We start from the raw sequence: 26190 nt of genomic DNA on the forward strand, positions 1-26190 counted from the left end.
AACTGATTGTCTGTGATTTTCCTGTTTTTAGATAATGAAAGCCGGAGCAATCTGCGGCTGCTGCTGCCGCTGCCGCTGCTGCCGCTGCGGGTACATAAAAGTAAGGGCCTTCGCAAGTGTAACTTTTTATATGCTACCCAGCAACAGAAATTGCTGGCAATTTATTCACATATCCTGAATTGGATGAGACAAATTGTGGAAAAATAGGGAAAAGTATCGGGGGCATTACGTTGGATAAATGTTTGATGGGCAAGTTTACATTGCCTGATGTTTGGATACGCAGATTTGTAGAGTTCCAAACGCAACTTAAGCCCTCGAAGGCCCTTAAGTGAAGTCCTACCCCAACAATTTCTGGTGAGGTCAAGCTGAATTGGTTCGAAATATTCCTCTAAAGGGGGAGGTGGGCAGACGAGAGCTGAGCTCTCGAATGTTTGGCTAGCCCGAAAGTATGCTAGGCATTGTCCGCACGCCCTAAACCTGCTGCAGCTATGCTGGTGGCGCGGTGGAGCGGTGGAGCGAGTGCTGCATATGAAAGGGAAAGTTATCAGCTGAGAGGGCACGGTACGCAGCCCCCAACTAATTTCAGCACAATAACCCAAATTGAAGCCGTTTTCTGGCGTTTGTTTGCAGTCGCCAGGGACGTTGCTCGGCACCAAACGAAGCCCCAGCGTGCTTCGACGCTCATCGTTCGGCTGTGAGGAGAGAATCGAGAGAGCAGCGCAGCCTGAGAGAGCGACGACACGTTTGGCGCACAAGCAGAAGGTGCGCGCTGAAGGAGAGCAAGAGCCGGAACAAGTTGATGCTTTGCTGGGGAAAAATGTTTGCTATAAAATCTGTAACAGCTGTTGACCGACGACGACCAACAGCGTGCCAGGCAAGAGTTCAAGTTTTAGTTTGCGTACTAAGTTCATTCAATATGGAAGATATCCGCGTCGAATATTGCAGTCTGAAATTTAATTTCAAAGCCATTGGCCTTCAAAATGATGCACATAACCTTGGTAGAATGCGGATTTGGGTTTTTGGTTAATATTTTAGGTAATTTCATCGAATCAATACTGCAAACTAAATATACTTAATCTGGGTTCACAGATAAAACAGATTTAAATGTAATATGCACACTTTTAGGGTCCTTCTGGCTTAGACATTTAGCATAAACTCCATTAGTTTGAGTGCCTAAAAATAGGGAAACGAAACCCTTTCCTCTCCATGGACCAAACTCCCGGTAGGCAGATGCCATAAAATGCTATAAAGAGCGCATAAAGAGGGACTGAGAGCTACTGAGAGCGTTGCACGAAGCGTTCCGTGAAGACTGCGCTGCTGCTGCCACTGCCTGCCGCTGCCTGTCGCCTGTTCAGCGGCATGTCCTCCATCGTTGCTTCAGTCGCGTGCGAAAGCTTAAAGTAAACAGACAGGCACTGTCCAAGCAGCAGATTCAGAGCAGCAGAAGCACTCTCCACCACACTGGGTGCAGAAAGTATATGAACCGACAGCAGCAACAAAAGACACGAAAGAGCGACAAGGAAAAGACATCGCTGAGGAAGCTCACTGCCAACGCCGACGTCGGCTTGAGTCTTGGTCTGCCACTTACGGGGCACTGCTCTGGTCATATTCTCCTTTCGGCACCAGCGCGTTTTTCAGTTAAATTCTGACCACAGCGGCAACGGGTTTGGTTCGCTTCCACTCGGTGTTCGGTCATCGATTTGATCTGAGTTGCTTTTGCGCGATCTGTAACGTATTACGATCCGATAACATGTCGTGACGCGACGTGCCAGTGCACCTTAAATGGACTGTGCGTGAATTCCGCTTCCGGAATGAATTATGAATGCCAAGAATGTTCCCGTGTGTGGCCGCAGGCCTGGCGCCTCACATAAGTGACTGTGGAATGTGAGTGAGAAATCAGTGAAAGAATAACTAGCCGAAACTAACAGAAAATCGAGAAAACAAAAACCACAAGGATTCAATTAAATGTTAAAAGTGAAAAGTTGTTTCCGAATGAGCTATGAAGTTAATTGCATTCGAGATTCATTGAAAATGTGCATAAATCAATTCAGAAACTGCATTTAATTAAGCTGAAAACCAAACACAAACGTAAAACGCATGGCAAGATCCGGTCGGAAAATAGTAAGAGAGAAAAAAACAAAACAACATCAAATTATTTTAATTAAGACCAAAGGATGCAACATGGAAATCCAAATGAAAAGTGTAGTGGACAAAAGAAATCATATTAAAGCTTCGATAAATTGATTGACGAATGCAAAACAATTGACAGCAGCAGCAGCGGCAGCAGCAGCGGCAGCGGCAGCAGAAATAAAAGCAACAAAATCAACAAAACATATTCATAGTGCACCAAACCGATTTGCCATCAACAGTTGCTGCCACACAAGCAGCAACATTGACAGGAACAACAACAGTAAGAAGGGCGGCAAAATGCGATCATCAAGTGGATTATATCGCATCAGGAGCGGATGTGTCCTTGACAGGATGCAAAAACCTGCGGCACTTATTTTTATTGCATGCATTGCGGCATTTGGCATTTGCGGTAAATATGACACAAACACAACCACAACACACGCTGAAACACTGCGTGCAAAAAGTATGCACACGCATGCTCCCACACAAATCCATTTTATATTCATCCGACCTTATAAAATGTTCGGTGCGGTTGCTTATTGGGCGGTCACGAGCCCCGTGCTCGAATGGATAATTAACTTACGGCTCAATGCAATGCAATAATGTCAATTTTAAATACTATATTTATATAATTATAATAGTATGGCAATTAATATAAACAAAAAGCAGCGGGGTGGCAGTTCTGATTTGATTTTTTTCCCGTTTTGGAGTCTTTATTAAGCACAGCGAGTCCCGTTTCATTGGAATGTCACTACCAAATAAAACTGTTTCGTCCACAAACGCTTGTCTTTCCCCCCTCAATCGAAATACCACTGTTCAATTTGTAGCACTCTATAGAAGATAAATCGTTAATTTGTTGCATTTCATTGGCCTTGTCGAGCACATTGACAGTTCTGGGATTTGGCGTTGTGGGGTCGTGGCGCGCGGAAATCGTGCATCACCTGTCAATGCCTGACACAGCAACAGCAGCAGAAACAACAACATAAANATCCGTGAGAACAAAGAGAACACTTGTCTACAACTCTCACTGAAAGCGGGCTGCCCTCCTGTCGGCTGTCCCCGTCTCGTGCCCTTGTTTCTGCCCATCTCTTGCCCGCCTTCTGGCAATTTGTCAAGCAATCAACAAAGCCAGAAATTGCCACGCCAATGGAAAAATACACGGAGAAGAAGGAGAAGAAGCAAGTAGTGGAAAGGCGAATGCAAGAGGGGAAAAGACCAAATGTTTTGTTGCCAAATCATTGAAACAAATACAAAAACTGCAGGAAAATCCATTTGTGAGTACGGGTCGCACACTAAATACCCTTTCAATTTCATTTTAAAATAGCTTTGGGAAAGATTTTAAATTGATTTGGATGTTACATACCTTGGTCTATGCATGTCGAAGAGAACCAATCAGCTTTTCTGGAAATGTAATAAAATATATGTAAATTAGCATGTACTACATTTATGTATGAATATGTAATGAGGTCAGAAATACCCTTTTGGGAATGGGTATTAGAGGCATAAGAGGATATTCGAAGAAAACCTATCGAATAAGCGGCATAAAGAGAGGGAAAGCGGCAGGCCAGGCCGAGTGGCATTCAGGCCACCAATATGTGGAAACTAGAACACTGGCTGTGCCACATTTTGTGCGTGCCCCCGAAAGTGTATGGGTCGGGAGGGAAAGGGATGTGCCTGTAAAATCGTTATACAAAAAACATCTCACTCTCCGCTCGTCCCTGCCATGAACGCACACACTTCATGTCGCCTCAGGGGCAGTGCTGAGCACACTTCTGGCAGCTCTGGCAGCTCCAGCAGCAGCAGCAGCAGCAGATCTGGCGCATCCATTGTTGCATGCCACGTTTTGCCGCCACTGGGCTATGCCTTTTGGGGCACACTCCAGCTGTCGCTGTCGCTGTCACTGTCAATGCTGTAATGAAAAATGCACAAAAAGAAAAACGGAAAAAAAGAGAAACCAAAACAGAAACAGAAACGGAAACCCAGTGATGGAAAAATGAAAATAGAAAATAAAAATATAGAATGCTGAGAGCTTAGTGCACAAATGGAAAAACAATTTATGCGGCTGTTCATGCCGCTTTTTATTTAGAGCGCATTAATATTTAGCCAGCGCCATCCACTATATAGAATGTAGGTATTACAATCACGTCTGTGGCTGTAGCTGTCTTCGTATCTGTGTCTATGCCTGCGGCTGTGGATATGCCAGAAATGTATGTAAATATATGTATTATTCATATAAATCAATAGATTTATGCCCCGCGTGCATGTCTGTGGGCCGAGTTCGGGGATTTGAAGGCCGCCCTGCAGCGCCAACACTTGTAGCCCAAAAGCAAATTTTCCACTTGCATTCCCAAAAATAAATCTGCAGCTCAATGGATACAAAGATTTAAATAAATATTTGGAAAGTTCTCTTCTTTAATTATGTATTTATGGTATCTTTTCATTTATATTCCCCCAAGGCCATCTCGTCTAGATTTGAGCTCACAGTTTTGTCAGTTTTAAAACCCTCGAAACAGCAATAGACTCTGCTTCTCCGTTGGTAAAATGCTTCAAACATTTCCATCAGACAGATCGAAACCAAAGTATCTCGTTGCGGTTTCCCTTCTAATCTGACCTGCTCCCAGCTGATGCTCTGGCAGAACTGCTGCTGACACAGCAATGTAGAAGCCACGTGCTCACAGACAGCAGTTGCAGTTGCAGAGCAGCCACCAGTTAGTAGAGTTAGTAGAGCATAACGGGGCCAGAACAGCGCAGCTCTGCCCGTCTGCCATTCAGGAGTTGCATTGGGATATGGGTTTGGATGTGGATGTGCATGTGGGTGTTTCGAACAGGGGTTCGAAATTGTCAAATTGCTGTGAAAGTCGGGCACAAAGTTAAACCGATTGAAGCTGGCAGCGGGGATAGGTGGCGGGCCACTTGTGGCAAGTCGGTTTAATTGGGCTAACTATCGTATGCACGTAGAGACTGTATGGACGGCCGCTGCGGAGGCTTTCCGGAAGGGAGGCTGGCGAAGCTTTCGTTAATTGCCACCGCATCGAAATAAGACCTTTTCCGTGTCCCATGGCGATAGGGAGTGCCACATATTGGGTTACATGAAATACACACCAGAGGAAAGACCAGAAATGTGTCTACGTCAGTGTATTTTGAGGGTGTGTATCTTCAATTAATTAGTAATGAATGTGTGGATGAACAACATAAATAGACATAAATAGACACTGTCAATATGGCAGTCATTTAGTTCATCAAATTGCTTAATCCTCTCATTAAATACTTATTCTTATTGTTTTCATATTTTTTCTTCCTTTATCAATTAACTTCAACAATTAATCCATTGATCAACTACTAAATTTCTCGTATTTCTATTCAAATTCTGTTACGTAAAGCTTTTTAGTCTTTGACGTGGGAATTAAATAAAATTACTTCGTAATTGCTCTCTCATCTTCCACTACCTCTGTCTCCTCTCTTTTACATCTAGGAATTGGTTGGGCAATCGATTGACAATGGCGGCAATGACAAGGCGAATGCAGTTTCACACCGGCATAAGGGATAATGCATCCATTTGTTAATCACGCAAGATGATTGACGAGCACGGGAAAAAGGGGGAGCCAGTCATAGGGTGCAAGAAGCATTTACCCATGCGTCTTCGTTGCCGGCAAACAGTTTTTTGTACAAACTGACGGCAGAGAGGCACACACACACACGGGCGCAACCGACCCGGGTCAAGGCCTGTTTGTTATGGCATGGCCAGGGCTGAGGCAGGGACTGGGGCAGTGGCAGTGTCAGTGGCAGACCGAAAGCGCGTTGGCAAGCATAATTTAATTCGGAACATGCAGGGGCACACACGCTTGGGTGGTGGTAAATGCAACGGTAACATAGCCATAAAGCTCACCTGCTACAAATGCAACACCACATGGACGTGGGGTGCCTGTGAGGGCTGCCGCTGGCTCTGGCAGCCATAATAATCAGGCACAAAAACTAATGGTCCCACACACACCAACAAACAAACAGCAACACACACACACACACATGGTTGGCTGCACTTTAAGCGCTGAAAGCACGTAAATTTTACATAATTCAAAGGAGGCGCCGCCTTTTGGCAATGGCAAATGTGAAGACATAGACACATCTGTGTGTCTGTGTGTGTGTGTGTGTGTGCCATATGTGGAAGGAATGTGGATAGATGGCATGGAGCAACGAGAACACTTAGATACTCACTAGCCTCATGCGTGGCAGCCTCCTGGCTGCCACCAGCCTGCTGTCTGCCAGCTTACAATTTGCAACATTTCACCCTTTTTTTCCCCTTGTGCTCCCTTCTCTATTCATGGATGCTGGAATAACTTTCTTGCCCCCAAAATCCTGACCAGTCACGGCGAGCTATTAAGGACAAGTGAGAGTCAGCCCGAAACCGAAACCGAAACCGAACCCGAACAGCCCAAGCCTTAGTCTTAGTCGATGCAAATGGTTTTCTGATTTACCTTTTGCTGTTTTTTACCACCTTCAACTTTTGCGTGCGGAAAGTTGCCCATCATCGAGCATTGACAGAGGCTGATTATGATCTTCGCACATTCCGCGGCCATTCCGCGGCGGGTTCGTGGTCAGGCACTCCAAAATTTGGGCTAACAAGCGGGTTTTTTTCTCGGTTTTTGTTTTTTTGTAGTGGCAACATTGACAAGTGGCAAGGCAGAGCGGCTGGGGATCGACCTTCTGTCTCATGTAATTACAACTTGGACGGGCGGCCGCACTCGAAACTTGCGCAAAGTTGAACTCTGAGTGGCAAGCGAGGGGCTGGCAGTGGTTGGGTGGCGGAGAAATGTTGTTTCAACAATTAATTTGCCTCAAGTGCGGCTCGGATTTCTTTGTGTTTTATGTCGCACTAAGGCAGGTTGTCCCGCCGACACAATTTCATTACGGAAAGCATGTTTTTCACGTAAGCTTTCGGCTTTCGGCTTTCAGATCTGTTGGAACGGAGTTCCTGCCTTCAGCTCCACCTCCAACTCCAAATTGTGCATAAAAAAGCGAATTTGCCTAACAACTTGCGCACACTGCCAGAAATTGAAACTTTTCAAAAGCAATTCCTTGAATTTCAAGTGAAAACTTTCGTCTTGTTGCTCGGCTTTGCCTCCGCCTCGTTTTTTGGGCCAAGAAAAATTGTAACTTTTGGCAGAAAATATGCAAGCATACGAGCAGGATACACACACTCACACACACACATACATGTGTATTGTTGTGTGTGTGTGTGTGATTATCTAAGTGATTGCGCGTCGAGGCAACTAGAGCAAAGTGTCTGCGTTTTAAATGCCAACGAGCACATTGACGCCAAATATCCAAAGCAAAATGGCGTCGGAGTTTCCTTATTCCACTTTCTACCCCTACCCCTACTCCTACCCCACCCCCCCACAACCACAGCCACAGCATCTACATGCGTGAGCAGCCCAAACAGCAGCAGTCATCAAGATAAAGTTCTCTCAGTGATGCTGCTCCTTAAATTCCGCAATTGGAATTATGCGAAAGGCTTTCATTTCCTTTCCTTTCTTTTCGTTTCGTTGAAAGGCATATGGGGAAATGCTTTGTACTCCCACAGTCAGTGCATCGAGCGGAGGAAGTCTCTCAGCTGATTGCCGCACAGAGAACTACTTTGTGCTTCGCGCGGAAAATAAGACTTGAAAGTTCCCCCCGGCTTCCGTCTGTTAACTTTGTGTTTCTCCCCTGCTTTGGGCTGAAAAGTTTTCGCATGTTTATTGAAGAGTATTGCACAATTTATATACATAATTAACCCATATGGATATTTATCTGCAGCAGAACTTAAATTCACCAAAAATGTTGCTTAAACCAAGACAAAGAGAGAGGCAGAGGGAGGGCGAGCAATGTCTTTGTACTCCCCTCCATTACTCTTCGCTGGTAAACCTTCAAGCCGGGGCTTAGCAGGCTGGCGGAGGCGCGAGTTTTAGGCATAAAGCTGGATTATGGCTTTAAGTGTAATTACAATTTACATGGCTTCGGCCTCGGCTTCGACTTGGGCTTCCATCCTGCCTGCCTTCCAGCCTGCGTAGTGTATTAACATGCCCGCCGCATACGCTCCTTCCTCCACAGCGACAGGCTGCACAGGCTGCTCCTTCCTCCACAGCCGTCAGGCCTCCCATCCCCGCCGATTCCTCATAGCTTGGAACTCGGCACATGGCACAGGCCACATGGACACGGAGCTCCGCGGTAAATGTTATTAAAAACTTAAACATCAACGGGCATAAAAAGAAAGCAGCAGCAGAGGGTAAAACACGATAGCAGTGCCTCCGACAGCCTGGTTTCATGGTCGTAATTAGAAACTTTTTAGTTGGAATCGCCCCCGCACACCCACACACACAAAAGTTGGACATGACTTTTGAGGCATTATCCGGGGCGCAGCCATTTTCGCGCCCCGATGCGGTAATTAATTTCGCAGCACCACAACGTGCGACATGGCGCAGTGGTAGAGAGGTCAGAGAGTGGGCAATTTGCCGGACATTCGGGTCGCTTAGTTGTCAAGGCCAATACGATTTGGGGGTCAGCATCAGCACAGCCGAAACTGCGAGAGTAATCTCAAAGGAACGCCATGGAAATCGATGCAGCAAAACTACAAAGAAAAAGTTAAAACGATTTAGCACTTGCTTCATCACTTTCCCTTTCCCTTCTTTCGCCTCCTTTCATTCTTTATTTATAGTTTCCTTAACTTTTGCTCATCTTAATCTCATAAATATGTCGGAAAGCCATTAAGTGTTTAGTCCAGAGCACACCCAAACGCGCGATAATTATTTTTCTCAAAATTCGAATTCAAATTAAACTTTTGCTTGTAGATTTAGAAGTTGAGAATTCAGGGGCAGGGTCTGTAAGTGTGGCTATGCCTGGGGCTCCAACCGAGTTTGGTCTTTGTGGTTTTTGCATTAAATTATAAATTTATGGGCCACGCAAAGCGGCCTTAAGCCAAATACCCGTACACCGTACACCGTACACCGGGCAAGGCCGAAGGCGCGGAGCTCTATCCATGTACAAGTCTCCCCACTTAATTACCGTGATAATTTACACTTTCGCTGGCTTCAGTTCGAGTTAGCTTTAGTCCTCCCACCTACCACATAAATTAAAGTTTAAAGCTCTGCAAACTCAGTGACAAAGGCAGAGCTGAGCTGTGAGGGGGGGAGCAGGGCAAACACTTTACCTTCCACATGTGCACAAGCGTAGAGTTTTCAGCATTTTAAAAGCATTTTCCCTCCCCAGTTAGAAGGCACAATTTTTGTCAGTGTATAAATAAGTTTGCTGTTGCGTAACCATTTGGATTACTCTTCAAGTAGTTGACAGTTTTTGGAAGGCAGTTCAAGGGCAGCAAGCGCGAGACAACACACCAGAGGAGAGGGGCACAGATGGAGCAGGCTAATTTATGAAAATTGCCGTCGAAATTATTGTCAATGGGTACGAGGAGCAGTGGAGTGGAGCGGTGGGAGTGCGTGGGTGTTCCATGCCGCTGTGACGCAACATTGAAGCCATTCTGCGGCTGGCTTTCGCCAGCGATCTGTGATTATGGACTGGAACGTATTGAAACATGTTCCCGCAGAAGTATGCAAATATTTGAGACTCGGGGCGGCGAGTGGAGTGGCGTGGAGTGGCGTGGCTACAAGTATAATTTATGACTCGGCTGCTTAAATTTCACTCGAGTTGGCAGTGGCAGCAGGGGGCACGGCAAAATGATAAACATGTAGCAAGCGCAAAGATAACATTTTGCCGGCTGCCAGCTAAGCAAAAATTAAGAAACAAAAGACGGAGGCAGCGATATTCACTGGGATGTGGTTGCCCCATTGTTGGCTTTAATCTTTTGGGGTACAGCTAACGCGTTTCCACAAAACAGCAGCAAACAGTTGAAGCAGCTCAAGGACAAATGATAACGCTTAGCAGAGAGTCAGAGCTGAAGCTGAAGCCAGAGTCGGAGTCGGAGCCAGAACCAGAGCCGCCAGCGACTGCCTAATGATACTGTCAAGGGTGAGCAGTGCTGACGGTATGAGGAGGAGGAAGGGTGCGGTACTGACTAAGGATATGGTAAAAGGACCAGCAGGAGCGCGGTTAACTGTTGCGACTGTGAGTTACCGAAAAATGAAAAGTTGCAGAAGATAATGCATTCCAAATGTCGTATAAAAAGACTTTAGAGAGGACTAAACTACCTTCTATATGAGCATACCCGTCCACACTGCGACGACTAATGGGCACCCAACAAGAACAAGATGCCCGTCGCAAGGCAAGCATGATGATGACAGCAAGGACTGAGACAACAAATTCAGTCATTAGATACTGTAACCGAGTAACCCAACCCACAACACCCATAACAACCGTCGTGTGTCCAACCCTCGAAGGCGACTCTCGGCAAAATCTTTGCTCATTTGCCCGCCCTACTTTACATTTATTCAGTTGACTTTGCTTTAACAATGTGTCCCAGAGTCAGAGGACAGAGCACAGAGAGCACACAGAGCACAGAGTCTCAAGTACTGTATTCAGAATTCAGAATCAGAGTCTGTGCCACATAGATTGAATATTTTCTGTTGGTGCCACAGATTTGCCAGCATGCCAAAAAGCAGCAGCTGAGACAGCAGCAGAGGCAGCAGCAGCAGCATGTGGAAATGTTTTGCCGTTCATAAATTTATGCCACGCGGCCGTGGCAGCGGGAGCGAAAATGTTTTCCCTTGTCGAAATGTTGTCGTACATGGCCGTGGGGCAGGCAAGGCAGCAGTGGGGCGGGGCAGTGGGCGCCGCCACGCAAATAGAATTTCAAAGAAGTAAATCTTGAAATGAAATTAATTTTCTCAGTTTTCCAAGCTGCAGCTCTACCACCCCGCCTCCTGCTGCTCCACTCTTTCATTTGCATATACGCAGTGCAGGAGGGTGCGGGGTGGGGTTGGAGCAAAAACACGAAAGTGGAAAACTTTCTTCGGGTTTATTCAGTTAACCCTTGGCCAGATGTTGTCTTCGTCCAAGCCACGTCGAGTCGGATGGGAAATGCGAGAGATTTCCCCAGACAATTTCCTGTGCCCGTCCGCGCTCTCTCTTTCACTCTCTCTCCCTCCCTTTCTGTCCATCGAAATTGGCCTTATTTTGTTGGACCAAAATCGATTGATCGATTGGCCTAGAATTAATGCTCCTTCCCTGAAGCAAAATGATAATAATTTCCATCAAAACTCATTCATTACAAGTCATAACTCATTGGCAGCAGCCGAACTGTGGGAGGGTGAGGATTTATGCTCGGATAAAGTTCGTAAACGAGAAACCCAAACTCTAATTAAGTTGTTGCAAGTGCAACAACACACTGCTTGAGTCGATGAAGCAGCTGCAATCAACTCACAGCAATGGTGCACAAACAAAAAACAGCAGACACAACAAAACAAATTGAATAAGTCGCCACTCAGTTGGGTCTTCGATGTTTCCCTTGCCCCAACAATAGCCAACCTGACCGAGCAAAAGTTTCTCCTCATGCTGCATGAAATGAAATGAAATAAAATGTTTTCCTCATGTGGCATTCCTCGTGTTGTTCCGTGTTGTGGCATTCACAACAATTGCCAATAGATTGCACCCGCAGTGGGGATAGATTGCACTTGAATGGGCGCCCATCATCATCTTTTCATGCGCAGAGCCACAGAAAGTTTCGTCTCCTTGCCTGCAATTAGTTTCTCGTGCAATGCTCCTGCTTCCATGTCCTAATGGTCGAAAAACATGCAAAGTGCAGTTGCCTGTTTCTGTTTCTGTTTGCCTGCTCCTGCATTACGGGCAATTTGTTTAAATAATATGTGAAAAGTTGAACATAAAACCAGAACTAAGTGACTTTCATTACGGCAGACTTTAAGCTGCCAGCTGCCAGCTGCCAGCTGGGAGTAAATAATTCATGAGCATATTTTGATAGTGTATTCCAAGAACAGATTAGATTCGATAAGCAGCAAACAATTTGATCCATACTGTGGTATACGAATGGCTGTGGTTTTCATACAAGTTTGTTGCAACTTCTGGCTTGTTGTTAGCTAAAACGTATATGTCTGTGCACTTGCACTTGCCGCACTGTCAACAATTATGCCTGAGTGAGCAACCCGACATGAGGTCAAACACTTAAATCGAGTGCCCTGCGGCTGCAACGAGCAGTTTGGAGAAGAACACGAAGACTTGACTGCATTTTGCCAGTGCACAAATCAGCTTGTGGTCGGACTATCCGTTTAATTGCCATAAGGAATGGCATTTGCCACCTGCCAAATCAGTTTCCACCTGAAAGCAAAGTCCTGCTGATGGGTTTATGGTCACAAGCAATTCGAGTAAATATTTTACATTTAAAATATATCTTTTGCGAGCAGACAGAAGGGCCGGCCGAGTGTAGCCTCTTGCCGTCGGATAAAGGAAACGACTGTAAGCCCATTTTCTATTTGGGCTTAGTGAGAAATGTCAACGGCATAAAATGGATAAGGGACAAATGTGACAGTTCACAGAAAAACATTTGAAACATAAAAGGCAGCCCCGAGATTTGCCCAATCTCGGCTAAGTCAACGGGAGTGTCAACGCCAGGGACCTTCATGCGGATGGGGGATGTGAGGCATGGTGATGTACGCTTGTGCTGCTCTACAACAGGAATCGATCAACGGCATTCGCTTAGTCGCCTGGCCGCAAATAAATTGAACTTAAATAGAACGACGTCAAGGGCATTAGATGTGACGCCACGACGTCAAGACGAGTCGACGGCCCCGAAGGTGGGTCCCGGTCTCAGTCCGTAGCGTTGAAACGAGTTACCCTGATGGCATTGACAAGCCGGGAATGCCGTGCAGGAGTTACAGGATAGCAAAAGGGAATGCTAGATTTACCACAAACTAAAAAAAACGAACGTTTTTAGTCCCAAACACCTTTGGGGTCGCTTCTGCAAATCTGCAGGGTAAACCACAATCCTGGTCAAAGTTGAATTCCGATTTTGATTACACTCTGCCCCGTCCGCTACAGTCCCCGACTCTTCTTTCTTGTTGTGTCCTGCTCAGTGGCACCAAATTTGCCACATCCGGCGCAGGAGCATAGCAGTTTATATTGGACTCCAAGTCGTCGCCGCTGCTTTGTATAAAAAAATATAAAAAAAATAAAACGTCAAGTGTGTCTGGTCGCCCGAAATAAGTGGACTGCCAAAAAGTTGCCTTCATTCATTCTCTGTCCCCCCTTTTCCCTCCCGCTCTTGTCTTCCTTTTTATTTCTTTCCATTTTGCTTTGTCCGTTGTCCGTTGTCCGTCCGTTTCTGTATTTCTCGTTTAATAATATTTTCACTTTGATGCCAGTTCTTGGTCAGTGGTCGGTGGGAGGCTTAGAGGGCCAGAGAGTGGTTCCTGTTTATGCCTCCACATTGCGGAAGTTGACAATTTAATTTTATGTAGTTGCCACATTCCCCTTTGCCAGATACTAAACATTTATTGAATGCCGTTTCGCCAGGCCAAGAGGCCGAAAGGTTTGCCATGGCCCATGGATTCCGGCCAGATATCTATTCTAGTTCACACGTGCTTGCAGTTCTTGGCAAATTCCACTGACAAATAAATCTTCATTATGCTGAAAAAACAGTCGTCAGGACTACCCCACTCACCCACACACACACACACTCAGACTCACTCACGCACTCAACTTATGGAATTTTGTATGAATTCCTTGCCGTTTGCCACCGCCATTCCGTTTGATTTCACTTTGCGCACTCGACGGGGCTCGAGGACTTCGAGGATGCCATAACGAAGCCCGCTGAAACATATTTTTTGTGTACCTCGCATTCGTATTTATTTTGCAGCCATAATTTATGAGTCCTCTGTGACGCCGCCGCCCCCATTCGCGGGCATAATTTATTGGCCCGAAATCAGTGTCGTCGGATAATGATACTCTCATCTTATCTCATCTAAAAATGAACATTTTTGAGTGATTCACGACATGGACATCGACATCTCTCCCCACTTCACCCATCCACCCTCCAATTAGCTAAAAGTTGGCTTATTCTTTTCCGGGATACTCCGGCTTCTTCGACTATTTAAAAGTTGTTGAGAATTCTTTGGGAATTTAAGGCTATAAGAGATGGGAGACGGAGCAGAAGCCATGCATATTGTCTCCGCACAAAGACCCAAAGTTGAACACTTAGACACGAATTGAAATAAAATAAACAAAATTAGAATGCCTCGCGCAGTACGCTCTCCAGTATCCAGGCAGCGCCATCTCTCCGCACACTCCACACTTGGAATCCCCATTCTGACAGCCATTTGCCATTCCCTTTGCCAGATAGAAAGCCAATTTTATGACTCAACTTAAATAGGCACTTTACTTTTGGTTTTAATGCCTTTTTACGAGAGAGCCGCGCCGAGTTGCGCCTCCTGCTCGGCTCTGTTAGTGCCATTGTGCGGTCCTGGATTCACGACATTAACGATTGCCTCGCCCTGGACCAGGGCTTTATTGGAAAATAAATGGCGGAATAGTCGCACCACTATTCGGTGGCAGTCGTACTTATCTGATTTTACACTTCCGCCTTACATCCATATGCCAGCTGGAGCCATCAAAGTTATGACAGTCGCGTCGCAAAGTGAACCGTTTGCCACGAACAACCAACTTTTGCCGTGAGTGCCCATTAACAACAAGTTCCCAAGTAGGCACCAAGGCAGGGCAGACCCCGTAAGGTTGCAGAGTCACAAAGCTACAGACAGGGCAGAGGCGGAGGCGGAGTTGGAGGCGGAGGGCATGCGTGGGGCCATTTTGTGGAATTTCAATTAAATGGCTGCGGAGTGGAAAAGTTTCCCTGGACCACGGCTCCTGGCCGAGCGCCTCCAGTTGACGCATTTACACACAAATTACCGCCAAGTGTCAAATGCAAACATTTTGAAAACACACACAACAAACAATATTTGCCATAAAAACAGAGCAGCGTCCAACGCACAAAGTTTCGTAATGAACCAAGGGCCAAAGTTTCCCGAAGAGTCGTCAGGGAGGAGGATTCCTTGTTGGGACAGGGACAGGGACAGGGCGAGGGCGGCAATCGCTTTAACTTAACTTAAAAATAGCATTCGAAAATACGGATTTAAAGCTGGAATTGGCAGCCTCGTTTATTGCCCAATTTCGCATGGTACTGCCACATTTAATTACAACTTTGCCATGGGCCATTGTTTTGCCGAAAGGTTTGCCAAAGGAATTTGTTTCACAATTCCCGTCCCGAACCTCTATGACCGCAAATTTAGTTGCTGCAATCGTTATAAATTATGCAGCCGGGGGGCGTGGCCAGCGGATGTGTACCCGCCGCCATATATTTGTATTTTAATTAGAGAAATGCGTAGAGTTACATAGCATATGAAATCAAATGAAATTAATGAGTCCAACAGGATGTCGCTCGCTGGCATAATTATGATAATGGCATTTCCAAATGCGCTTCCCACCGCACATTCGCTGTACATTCTCCTACAACAATATATTTAATTGATGACGGAGCAAACTTGGCAACAAATGCATTAGCTAGATGGATATTTTGGCCTCGTTTCTACAGGATGTCAGTGGAAAGTGGAAGGGGCTGGAATAGTAGGGCCCGCTGTGTTCAGCGGGTTCATTTAAATTGATAGAACTGTGTCTGCTATGGGAGCTGCTTGCTCATTTGCCCAGCTGCTGTAACCCTTGACTCCCTGCATATCCTTCTGTTGATATTCCCCATCTTTAGCTGTGTGTGTGAGCTGCGTGTAAGTAAACTTAATTAACGTCATGCCACGAGATGTCAGATGCAGCATAAATAGGAATCAGCTCGTATTCTACAGAGCGATGATGACACAACACAGCCACCAGCCATATGAGGAATCATTGATATTAGCTCAGAGCGAGGGGCTGGGACTGGAGCTGGCTCTGGCTCTGGCTCTGGGTGCCTGAGCGGAATCACGCAGCATGCAGCCAACTTTTGATTAAAATGTCGTCGCACACAGACGGGTTTCGGGTTGCGGGTTGCGGGTGAAGAATGCTGTTGGTATTTGCGAGAGACAGGGGAATGGGAATGGCAATGGGGGGATCATGAAAGTTTAGCGAACGCACAAATTGCGAATGTTTTGCCAAACGAAAAGTTGAAAATCACCCGAAACAAAAGCAACAAAAAAAATGCACGAGTTGTAGTATTGCTGCTGCTGCTGCAACATGTTTGTGGCTTTCGTTTGGGTTTCGTTTCTGGTCTCGGTCTTTGGTGTTGACAATGCGCATAACAGAGGTTGCACAATGGAGGGCAGTGCAGAGCAGAGCGATTCCAAATCCAATCCCAGTCACCACCATCAACACTACGGCTGCCGGAAACAAGAGAAATACGTAACAGGAACAGAGCAATGCCACTGCAGAGGCAGTTGCAAATGCAGAGCTGGGGACATAGATCCGGGAAGTGATTCTGCAATGGTGCCGTGAAAAATTCAATTACAAAGTCGCACAAACCATCGGAAGAATGCAAATTTGCACTTGCAGGAACAAGGGAGAGAGAGCGAGGAGCAAGAGGTGCGGTGAAGGAGCAACAGGAGTAGCAGCAGCAACTGCAGCAACTACGAACTGTTCAGAAGCTGTTTTGTGGTCTACCAGCGACCATTACGATTACGTTTACGTGTATGTACGTAAAGCAGCAAGAGGAACCCCAGAAGTGAGCAGAGCTTGGCATGTCGCCTTGCCGTCCGTCACGTGCGAACGTGACGAAAATGCCACGATTCAGTTCTGGCCAAGTTCTGCTTGCCAATGAGGAGCTGCAGCAGCAACGAGTCCGAGTACTTGCACAATTTGGCATTAAGTCCGTAACCTCGAAACATGCTGCTGCACACAATTTGAGGAATTCAAAGGATTCATTTAATTTTAAGCTAAAAGATTGTAAGATCTAAGATCTTTAAATGGGAATTTTAGTGCATAATCATGGAAATGGCACGATCTGGAGTAGCCATTCTGGCAGCGCTGACCTGCACCTCTGAGTAGAGACAACAAACTGTGAAGCTGAATCCTTGCAGGGCTGCAGGTGGCAAAATTGCTGTGGCTAGACAAGTGACAGCCCAACTAACAATTGCTGAGACTGCCAACAACAACGACAACAAATTGGGAAAGGAAACTGCTAGGTATCAAACGCAAGATGTTGCATTGATTGACCCGATTGTTCGGCAATGCCACATACCGGCTGAGTGGCCAAATTGTTATCCGATCCCCCTGGGACAAGCACCTGCCAATGAAGATTGAGAGCCTCACAAATCATTGTGGAGCTTCATGGAATCCAAGCAAACGTGCTAATTAAGTGCCGTCACAAAAGACATCGCATCGTGCTCGAAATGCCAATATAATTAATTTTACATTATTGTAAGGCTGTACAGCCAGACACACAAGCCCAGCCCCCCCAGGACTCCAGATGAAAACTAAACATTTTCGCCTCATTCTGTGGCCAGGGAATCCACATCAGTGCAAAATTTTCAATTAGAAACCAAATGCAATGCCATTATTCAATTTGCAGGCTGGAAAATTCAAGTTAATTGACATTTCGCATCTCCCCATTCTCCCCATTTCCCCCATAGAAGCAATTATCGTTAATTGTGAAATATTATTTTGTTGGCACAACAAAACACACAAACACACACACACACAATCAAAAATGCCAAAGCAAGAAACCTTCTTCAACGTGGTTCTGTTGCTCTTTGACTGTGTCTTGGTGTGGGTGTGGCTTACCAAAACCATAACAGACTGACTTCCAAATGATTCTCGTTGCAGTGCATTATATTACCTCAATTGCAATGGCACGCAATAAACAAAACAATTCCTCATGGTGACATTAAACATTCAAACAAGAATAGCTTCAAGAACAGCGTCTCAAACTGCACCCAAAAGAGTAGTGTGCAAAATGCAAACAAAAATATGAGAACAATCAATATGCCATTTGGTTTCCGTGCGAAATATGTTTGGTTAATGCCAGAATACACTGTGCCTATCGTTTTCCTTTGACTTTCCCCTAAAATATTTCCCAGAAATGAAACCAAAACGACTTTGACTTTAATTAGCCCCCTGTCTTTCTCTCCGAATGGAAATGTTTTGGAAAAATATTGCGTATACGCAGAGCGGCGCCTGTCTGTTAATCCAAATGAATTGACTTCATGCTGTTTCTGTTATTATTTTGGCCAACCCGCCGCGGACGGACACCAGCTACGAATATATTAACACATTTTAAAATGTCATTCTTCCCCTCTTCTTCTCCCGTACAGACCGCACGGCAGCAGCAGCAGCAGCTACCACAACGGATGGGACAGGAGCCGCTTCCACAATGGCGCCGCAGAGCACAGCGTCGGCAGCCAGAAGTGGACATAGCACACAGTCATCACAGAGGCATATAAATCAAAATTTAATTATGTCACCGGCATCGGCCGCAGCAGCGGCCCTCACGGCTCCCCAGCCCTCCTCGTACGCTGGTTCAGACTATGAGGGGGAAGCGGATCCGGATCCGGAGCCAGTGCCCGTGCCGCAGCCCTATGCCCAGGGACCCGCAGCCAGTGGGAGCAGCATAACAAGCTTCGATTCGACCAACTTGATCGATGACAAGCGCCACAGTCAGAACCAGCAGCAGCAGCCCCTACAGCCGCACCCACAGCAGCACTCCCGGATACAGGCCAAAGATACGGCCGGGCCATATCCAATACCCATGGCCGGGCACAGATCGGAGCCGGTGGAGAACCATCTGGAGGCAACGCACAGCATCGATGGTGTGGAAAGTGTGTTCGGCTCGCCCATGTATTTCGGCACCGAGAACTCAACGGTGGTGACGACGCAGATTGGCGCCACCGCCCATGTGCCCTGCACCGTGCACCATATTGGAGAGGGCGTGGTAAGTAAACGCTACCTTTAGTCCTCCTCCTCCTCCTCCTTCTCCACACTATTTTCCTTATGAAGTTCTTGATACTCTGCTGCGTCCTCGTATTGTTTTAATATTTTATCAAAAATGAATCCATCACTGCTGTGGCCTTGTTTGACTTTATCTGTGTTGCTGGAGCGCTGACGATGACGATGGCGTTGATGATGATGAAGATGATGATGGTGATACTTTTATTCCTGTTTACTTAGCACCTCCTTTCGGCGCGGAAGCGTTTGACTTTCGTCCGTTAATTGAAATGGAAACGCAATAAATGTGAATTGATGGAAGATGAATGAGTCACTAGATGGGCGGCCGTACTCTGGCGATTACTTTAATACTCTGATCTGAAGCAGCTTTCATTAAAGAATTATTTATCAAGCGTACTCCAGCTTCCGGCGAAACTAATTCGGCACTAAACACAGAGATTTCATTGCACACTCTCGGCTGTGGGGCAGTATGACTTGAGACGGTCATTAGGCAGGCGAAACACACATGCAGGGGCAGGGGCAGGCAACACCAGCACAACACAACAAATTACACCTTTTGGGAGATCTCATCCTCATGCTGCTGCTCCTCCTCCATCTCCTGGGAGATTGGTGAGCACACTGAAGGCATTCATATGGCAGGGCCTCCTCGGCCTCAAGTGGTATTAATTTTCCGCTTGTCTAGAGTTATTACTCATACGCCATGGTGTGCGTCACGTCTCCTGTATTTGTATAAGCCGACCCATGAATCTCTCTCTCTCTCTCTCTCTCTCTCTGTCTTCGTGTTGGCTTTTGTAGATATTTTGTGCCACTCCCATCAAGTGCTGGACACGATTAGACTGTCCATCCTCTCACCCTCTTGTGCGTGTTTGGGCGTTTGAGTGCCTGAGTGTTTGGGAAATTCTGATGTGTGTGTGTGTGTGTGTGTCTGGTTCAAATTGACGATTTCATAATTGGGCCTTCAAGTGTGCGGTGCGGAAGTTAATCAGCACTTAAGCCCTTCTAGGCTGTCTCTACTGTACATGCACAGTTGGTTAGCCAGTTGGCACTTTGCACTTTGCACGACTGCGTGCTCAAGTGTGGATGCCAGAGCTTACGGCTCAGCCCAAGCACACACAATACACATAAGTAAGCAATTTGTATTATGAAAATTATATTCCAGGCCTACCAGTTGGCAGCAAATACGAGCAGGAGGTGCCTGGCCTCTCAGTCCGAGTGATTGCACTTGCACTGACTGCACTGGCGGGATTTTCGGTGCAGTTTACAATGGAAAGTCGACAAATATGCAACAGTCTCAGACTACATTAAAGAGCATTTTCATTTCATTACTTCCCCTCTGCACCCCATGTAAATGTCAATGGCATTGTGTGGAATACAAGTAAAAGTGCAGAACGGGTTCAGTGGGCAGGAAGTACACACCTAAAGCATCATCGGCATGGGCCATGTTTTCCATGTTTCCATTTGTGCCACTCGAAAAAACCAAACCACTCGCTGCCACTGCACTGCAGTGTAGGAAGAAATCGCCATAGAAATATCTGCTTCAAGGCCCCGCCTTTTTATCTGCCTGCAAGTGAAAGCAGGGAATCCCAGGCCCTTTTTCTTGGCCTCACCTTTCCTTAGGCCCCTCTTTTCCTGCTCAACGAAAACACACTAAACATTTACGCGTCCCCATTCTGCTGGCGTTTGTCGTAAATTTCTGTGTGGCGACAATAAAATGCAGGAAACATTAAATAAATGAATTGCTTCCTTGAGCGCGCCTTTGTTTCGGCATTTTGCTGCAATTGTTCCTTACAGTTGTGCCATCATTTCACACTGGTTGCCTTTTATGAGGGTAAAAAGTGTGGAAGGAAACGTCCCTTCTCTTTGTCTATATTATGGCCCGGAGGGATAGTATCCTTGATGGTAATTATTGAATAATTATTTGTTCAATTGGAAGACAAGTCCTCCTTGGAACAGCATATGGAAATTTACTTGCAAAATATAAAACACATAAATCAAAGCTCACAAATTGCTCTAAAAAACTCCTTTCACCTCTCGCACACGCAGACCCAAGAGAGAGAGAGACAGCAAACGTTTCAAATTAAGAATTTAAATTAAGACATTTAAATATGTCATTAGGGTATTATCCCAGAGCATCAGCTTAAACGGCATTTAAAATAAACTAAGCAAATACGTGTGTGTCCCTCGCTCTGTCCCGACAGCCATCAGCCAGTGGGAAGCGGAATGCCTCCTCTCCTTCCTGTTGCACTTGCCTCTGCTCTCATATAAATTGAACTAAAGCAGCAGCACAGCCAGAGCCAGGACCAGAGAAATACACCCTAGGTACAGGGAAGGCTCGGCTCTGCCTCTCATTGGTTTATTTTTCTTGAATAACTTGTACTTTGTTGCCATAGAACCAGGTAATCTCTTCTTTGATGTCGCTTGTATAGTAATTACATTTAAATATTATCGCTCTGTTATGCAGATGTCCTTGGTCCGAGTGGTTAAATGGCTCAATGCCCTTGAGGAGCTGCCCCTTTTGCTGAGAGCACACTGTACCCCACACTTGATAAATATATTTATATAAATATGTCCGTTTACACATTGCTCGGCTCCTCGTACGAATTGCAGTCGTGCCGTGTTCTCCCCCCTCCGCTTCCTGGGCTGCCTCTGTGTCTCTGAATCCCATGATTGCCCTGTTGCTGTGCTCCCTGTGCTCCCTGTGCTCCCTGTGCTCCGTGCAGCAGCCGTGTGTCTGTACGACTTGAGCACTTAATTACTTTTTAGATAAATTGTCGTTTTTAATGTCTGGACTCGCCTCTCTCGGGGACATTTTCATAGAGAAAAGTAGCAGTAATTAAATGTGATCACAGCACGCCGCCTTCGCCTGTGCGTCGTCTGGGCTTCCGACAAAAGAAAATACCAAAAGCTTAAATGCTGAAAAACTTGCAAAATGTCCACCTTTCTCTCTCACTCCCTCAGTCTCAGTCTGCTGGCAAGATAGAAGGTAATTTATTTATAATTTTCTAGAGAATGTTCTCCAATGCAGATTAGAAAATAGATACATATATAAGGAAAGAGGGGGCGATGGTAAGCTTTGGCAGCCGTTTCCTCTTGGCATGTTTTTTACCATTTTCCAGCAAAGAAAATACCAAAAATGGTATTTTATGAAAATTAACGCTTTGGGGTAGCCTCTTCATTGGGAGCCAACGGCTCGGATCCATCGGATCAGTCGTTTAGATAAAAAAGGTTAAGCAAATATTTAAGCAGAAGCAGCAGCAGCAGCAGCAACACAGGAGGAGCAGTAGGATACAGTACAATATATGTTTGTGTGTATGTTGATGCATATATAATTTGCAAAGTTTAAGATCAGATAAGGTTGTGGAAATGGGCATCGCCCCGGTCCAAGCATTACAGACAGAGAGAGTAACCAAAGCCAAAACCAAAACCGAACAGAAGCCATTTAGTTGTTGAGCAAACAAAAAATAAAATATAAAAATAAACAAACAAATAATTTAGCCACAAATTTTGATAAGGGTTGGCTGGGGCTACGTTAGCCGGAATTCAGGAACCGCTCCGCTTAATCAAAACAAAACAAACCCATATTTTCTGCACAATCATAATTTTTGCATAGTTTCAGCTTAAGTTTCCCTCTGGTCTGCTCTGTTTTGTGGCACATGAATCATATGCCTTTTGCGAGGTTGGTTATTGTGCCAACAATGTAATACTCTCCACACACACACACACACACACACACACTTTCAACGTTTTATTTGAACTCTGTCTCTCTTTTTCTCGGAGCATTCCATTCAATAATTTTACGGTCTGGCCTCCATTTGCTGTGTGTGCGGACTTAAGCTGCTGCTTGCACTCAAGTTCCAGTCGCCAGCCGCACCAAAAAGGGCAAACAAAGCAAGGACCTCAACAAACACAGTCGTAGTCGTAGTCCCAGTCGTAGTCCTAGTCGTGGTCCTCTTCCCCCACAACACTCATGCATTCGCAAAACAGTATTGTCGCTGTAGAGCTCTCTCTTTTGTGGAACGAGTAACATAAAAGATTATAAAATATTTTACTGCCTCGTCTCGGTTATGGCTGCAATGACCTTCGAGCTCTAATGTGTCTCTCTGTCTGTCTGTCTGTCTGTATCTTTGTATCTCTATCTGTGTCTATGTGCTGTTTGCTGTTTGCACAGCTGCTTCGTGCATGCCAGAATCAACGGCAAAACGGCAAACAAAATATGGCCAGAAAATGTTGGATCTTTGCATTACACCCACCAGGTTCGTGGGAATTGCAGCTGCTCTGCGATGGCAGCAGTCTGCCTTTGATTATGAATTAAATGAAATGAAAATTGTAATTTTAAACGCCTTCTGAATGATGTTAGCAATTCAAACTTCTTTAACGCTTCCCAAGTAAGAGTTCAAATATCGAATCTAATACCCAAATTGTATTTGCTGACTCTTTGACCCTGGCCAATATTTGTCAAATTTGGAAGTCGGTCACCTCAAGTGCAGAGCAGCCGGAGCAATATTCCTATGGTCCGAGGTTTCGAGAATCCAATTTAATTAGAAATACCATTCAGAGCGAGTGTGGCAGTCTGTGGGCGGGCGTATCTGTGTGTCCAGTACAGCCACATAGTGACACAAACATTAGGTTGAGCTTATAATAAGCCTGGAAAAGTGTGGCAGGAGGTGGCAGGACAATGCTCGTGCCGTAGCAGCCACTTAAGGGGCGATGTTCCCAGAAGTTAATGTGGCACGAAAATTGCCATAAACCTTTTTGAAGGAATACAAATCATTATCACTTTGCTGCCGGCAGACTTAACCGCAATTAAAGCAGCTGAAGGAGGGGCAGACACGCAAGCAGCACAATAGACATGACCGAGCTGAGTAGAGGGGCAGGACAGGGCCGAAGATGGAGACTGGACTTGTTTGCCAGCTAATAAGACATTCCAGTCGACAGCTTGATGAAGGCGCTCCACAGTCCCACAGTCCAACAGTCCCACAGTCAAAGGCAACAAGACCGCCCACCCGGAGAGTCCTTTCTTGATGTTCCTGCTGCCTGCCTGCCTGTCACAATGTTTATTAAAACAAATGTCCCAAACAAAGGGGAATACGACTATTTGACCCAGATTTCGGTGCTCCACTGTCCGTGTCTTGAGTATGGAGAATGGCTTCATCATTTCTATAAACTTTTGTGAGTGAACGACAAAAGGTTTCGGGGTCTGACCCCAAACCCAAAAACAATTATGCTGAACCGCAGCACTCGCTCTCGCATGATGTGGGTGTGTGTGTGTGTGTGTGTGTGGGAGTGTTGGTGTGGGGCATAGGGTAAAGTTCAATGCCGTGACAGTCCCCAAAGAGCCTGAGCCTCATATAAAGTCTTAATTATTTTAATTGCTATGCAATCATTAATTGTTTGCCAACCAAATAATTCTCGGATTGGGGCCCCTGTGACTGCTGCCATTAAATGTGGAAATGCCGCAGGCAAACAATCGCCTTTCACGCAGTTGACAGCCGTTGAATAGTTGGCCCATGGTAATTTTCATTTCCACTTATTTTCCATGTGGAGAATTGTGTGGATGCTCATTAAATATCCTAGAGGCAGTCCCGGAACACGTTAATGATAGGCTTTGAGTTGGGTGGAAACTATGGAAAATATTGAATCCATTCAAGGGCATTTCAGTAATTAAAGACAATTAAATGCAGAAAATACGTTCAAAGTCCTTGAACACTAATATTGATACGTTTGTAAACTTTCCAACTCTCCAAAATGATTAGCTCAATTTTCCACTCAGGATCGTTTATACAGCAGCAAGGTTGTGGCCAATCACTCGTAATTTATGACTTCTTGTATTTATTTTTTAACCAACCCATCATATCCCTCGCATCCCCCAGCAATTATGGAAATTGGCATTTTTGCTTTCGATGTTCAGTAATTGCACTTAAAATGCATTTCCGCTAGATTGAGCTCGACTTTCGTGTGATTTGGCCTCAATTATGTATGAATGGAATGAATGAATGTTTGCTTGCAAGGGAATGTGGGAAGGTATTCATCGATTTGGTATTGAAAACCGAAAATGAAGGAATGAAAACTGATTATAAAAAAACAACAGCAAAGGTTTATTCTCTGTCTTAACTCTTGGGCAATAAATACGCTTTTGGTTAGGTTAAATACGCTTTGGTGAAATTTGTGTGGAAACACCCATGAGAGTGAGATCACAAAAATAAGAGTAGACTACCCTTCAGATATTTGTGCAGCACATTCCAGGGCAATTGCAGTTGTTGTCGCCACATGTCCATCCGCCTCGACAGGGAATGCATTCAGTTTATTTGACAAGGAACAATTCAACATGGTTATCAACTCGAATGCAAAAAGCCACCCTATTGTTCTTACAGAAGTGGTCGGCAAATAGCGTGACACTAAACTGAGTGCTGTTTTTTTCGGATTGCAACATATTTGCACTTCTACTGCCACAAAAACAAGAAAAGTTAAATGGTTAATAAAAAAGGGAGATATACTCGTAAAATAAACCGCATATGTACAGCTACTGAGCAACGAATAGGAGATGCACTTGCATTTTGAGAGGGAATTAAACGAAGAGGAATCGATGCCAATCTAATTTCCGTTCTGCACTAATATACAATGTACAATATACATAGTTACTGCTTTGTTTTCACACAGGTATGTATACATATTCTTCACCTTCTTCAAGTTTATTTCTGTAATCTGAGAATTTCCAAATTGATTTTCCCGCTCAAACATCTCGTTCGAGTCAGCACGCCCCTTCGCAACGGAGTGATGTCCTTTTTTCTCTCTCTTTCTCTTTGCCACACACCCACACACATACACACACACACACAACTAGCACTGGGAAATGCCTTTTGTGTGGGGAGACGAAGTTGCAACCAAAATGGCGGCTACTGCTGCAGTTTCCAAATAGAATTTTATTAAAATCGCTTGTTAAAAAGTTGTGCACATTGAAAAAGTTGCTTTTACTTTTTTACAACAGTTCTGCAGCTCCCCCGGCACCGCAGCAGCCCGTTTCCGCCCCACGTCGACCTGTGTAAGTTTTCTGTTGGCCATTGGGATTGTGTCAGAACGGAAATTGGTTGGACAGCGGAACATAAAGCACACAGAAATGTGCGTCAATAACATGCAACAACATGCAGAAGAACAAAAGCCAATCAAAACTTGTACCACACCAAGGGGTGGGAGGCTGAGTGGGGGTGT

The 26190-nt window shown here is 45.4% G+C and overlaps 1 protein-coding gene across 2 annotated transcripts in view; it reads left to right on the top strand.

Moving 5' to 3' along the window:
- The first annotated feature begins 1395 nt into the window (after positions 1-1395).
- The window catches only part of LOC117589957, a 30394-nt gene continuing 5599 nt past the window's right edge, over positions 1396-26190 (top strand). For both annotated transcript variants that reach the window (XM_034282268.1, XM_034282259.1), the window contains exons 1-2: positions 1396-2539; positions 18354-18970. In XM_034282268.1, coding sequence (XP_034138159.1) covers positions 2428-2539; positions 18354-18970 — 729 coding nt within the window. In that variant the 5' untranslated portion in view covers positions 1396-2427. The remainder of the gene's footprint in view (positions 2540-18353; positions 18971-26190) is intronic.

This window comes from Drosophila guanche, unplaced genomic scaffold (assembly GCF_900245975.1).
Source record: "Drosophila guanche unplaced genomic scaffold, DGUA_6, whole genome shotgun sequence".
Taxonomy (NCBI): domain Eukaryota; kingdom Metazoa; phylum Arthropoda; class Insecta; order Diptera; family Drosophilidae; genus Drosophila; species Drosophila guanche.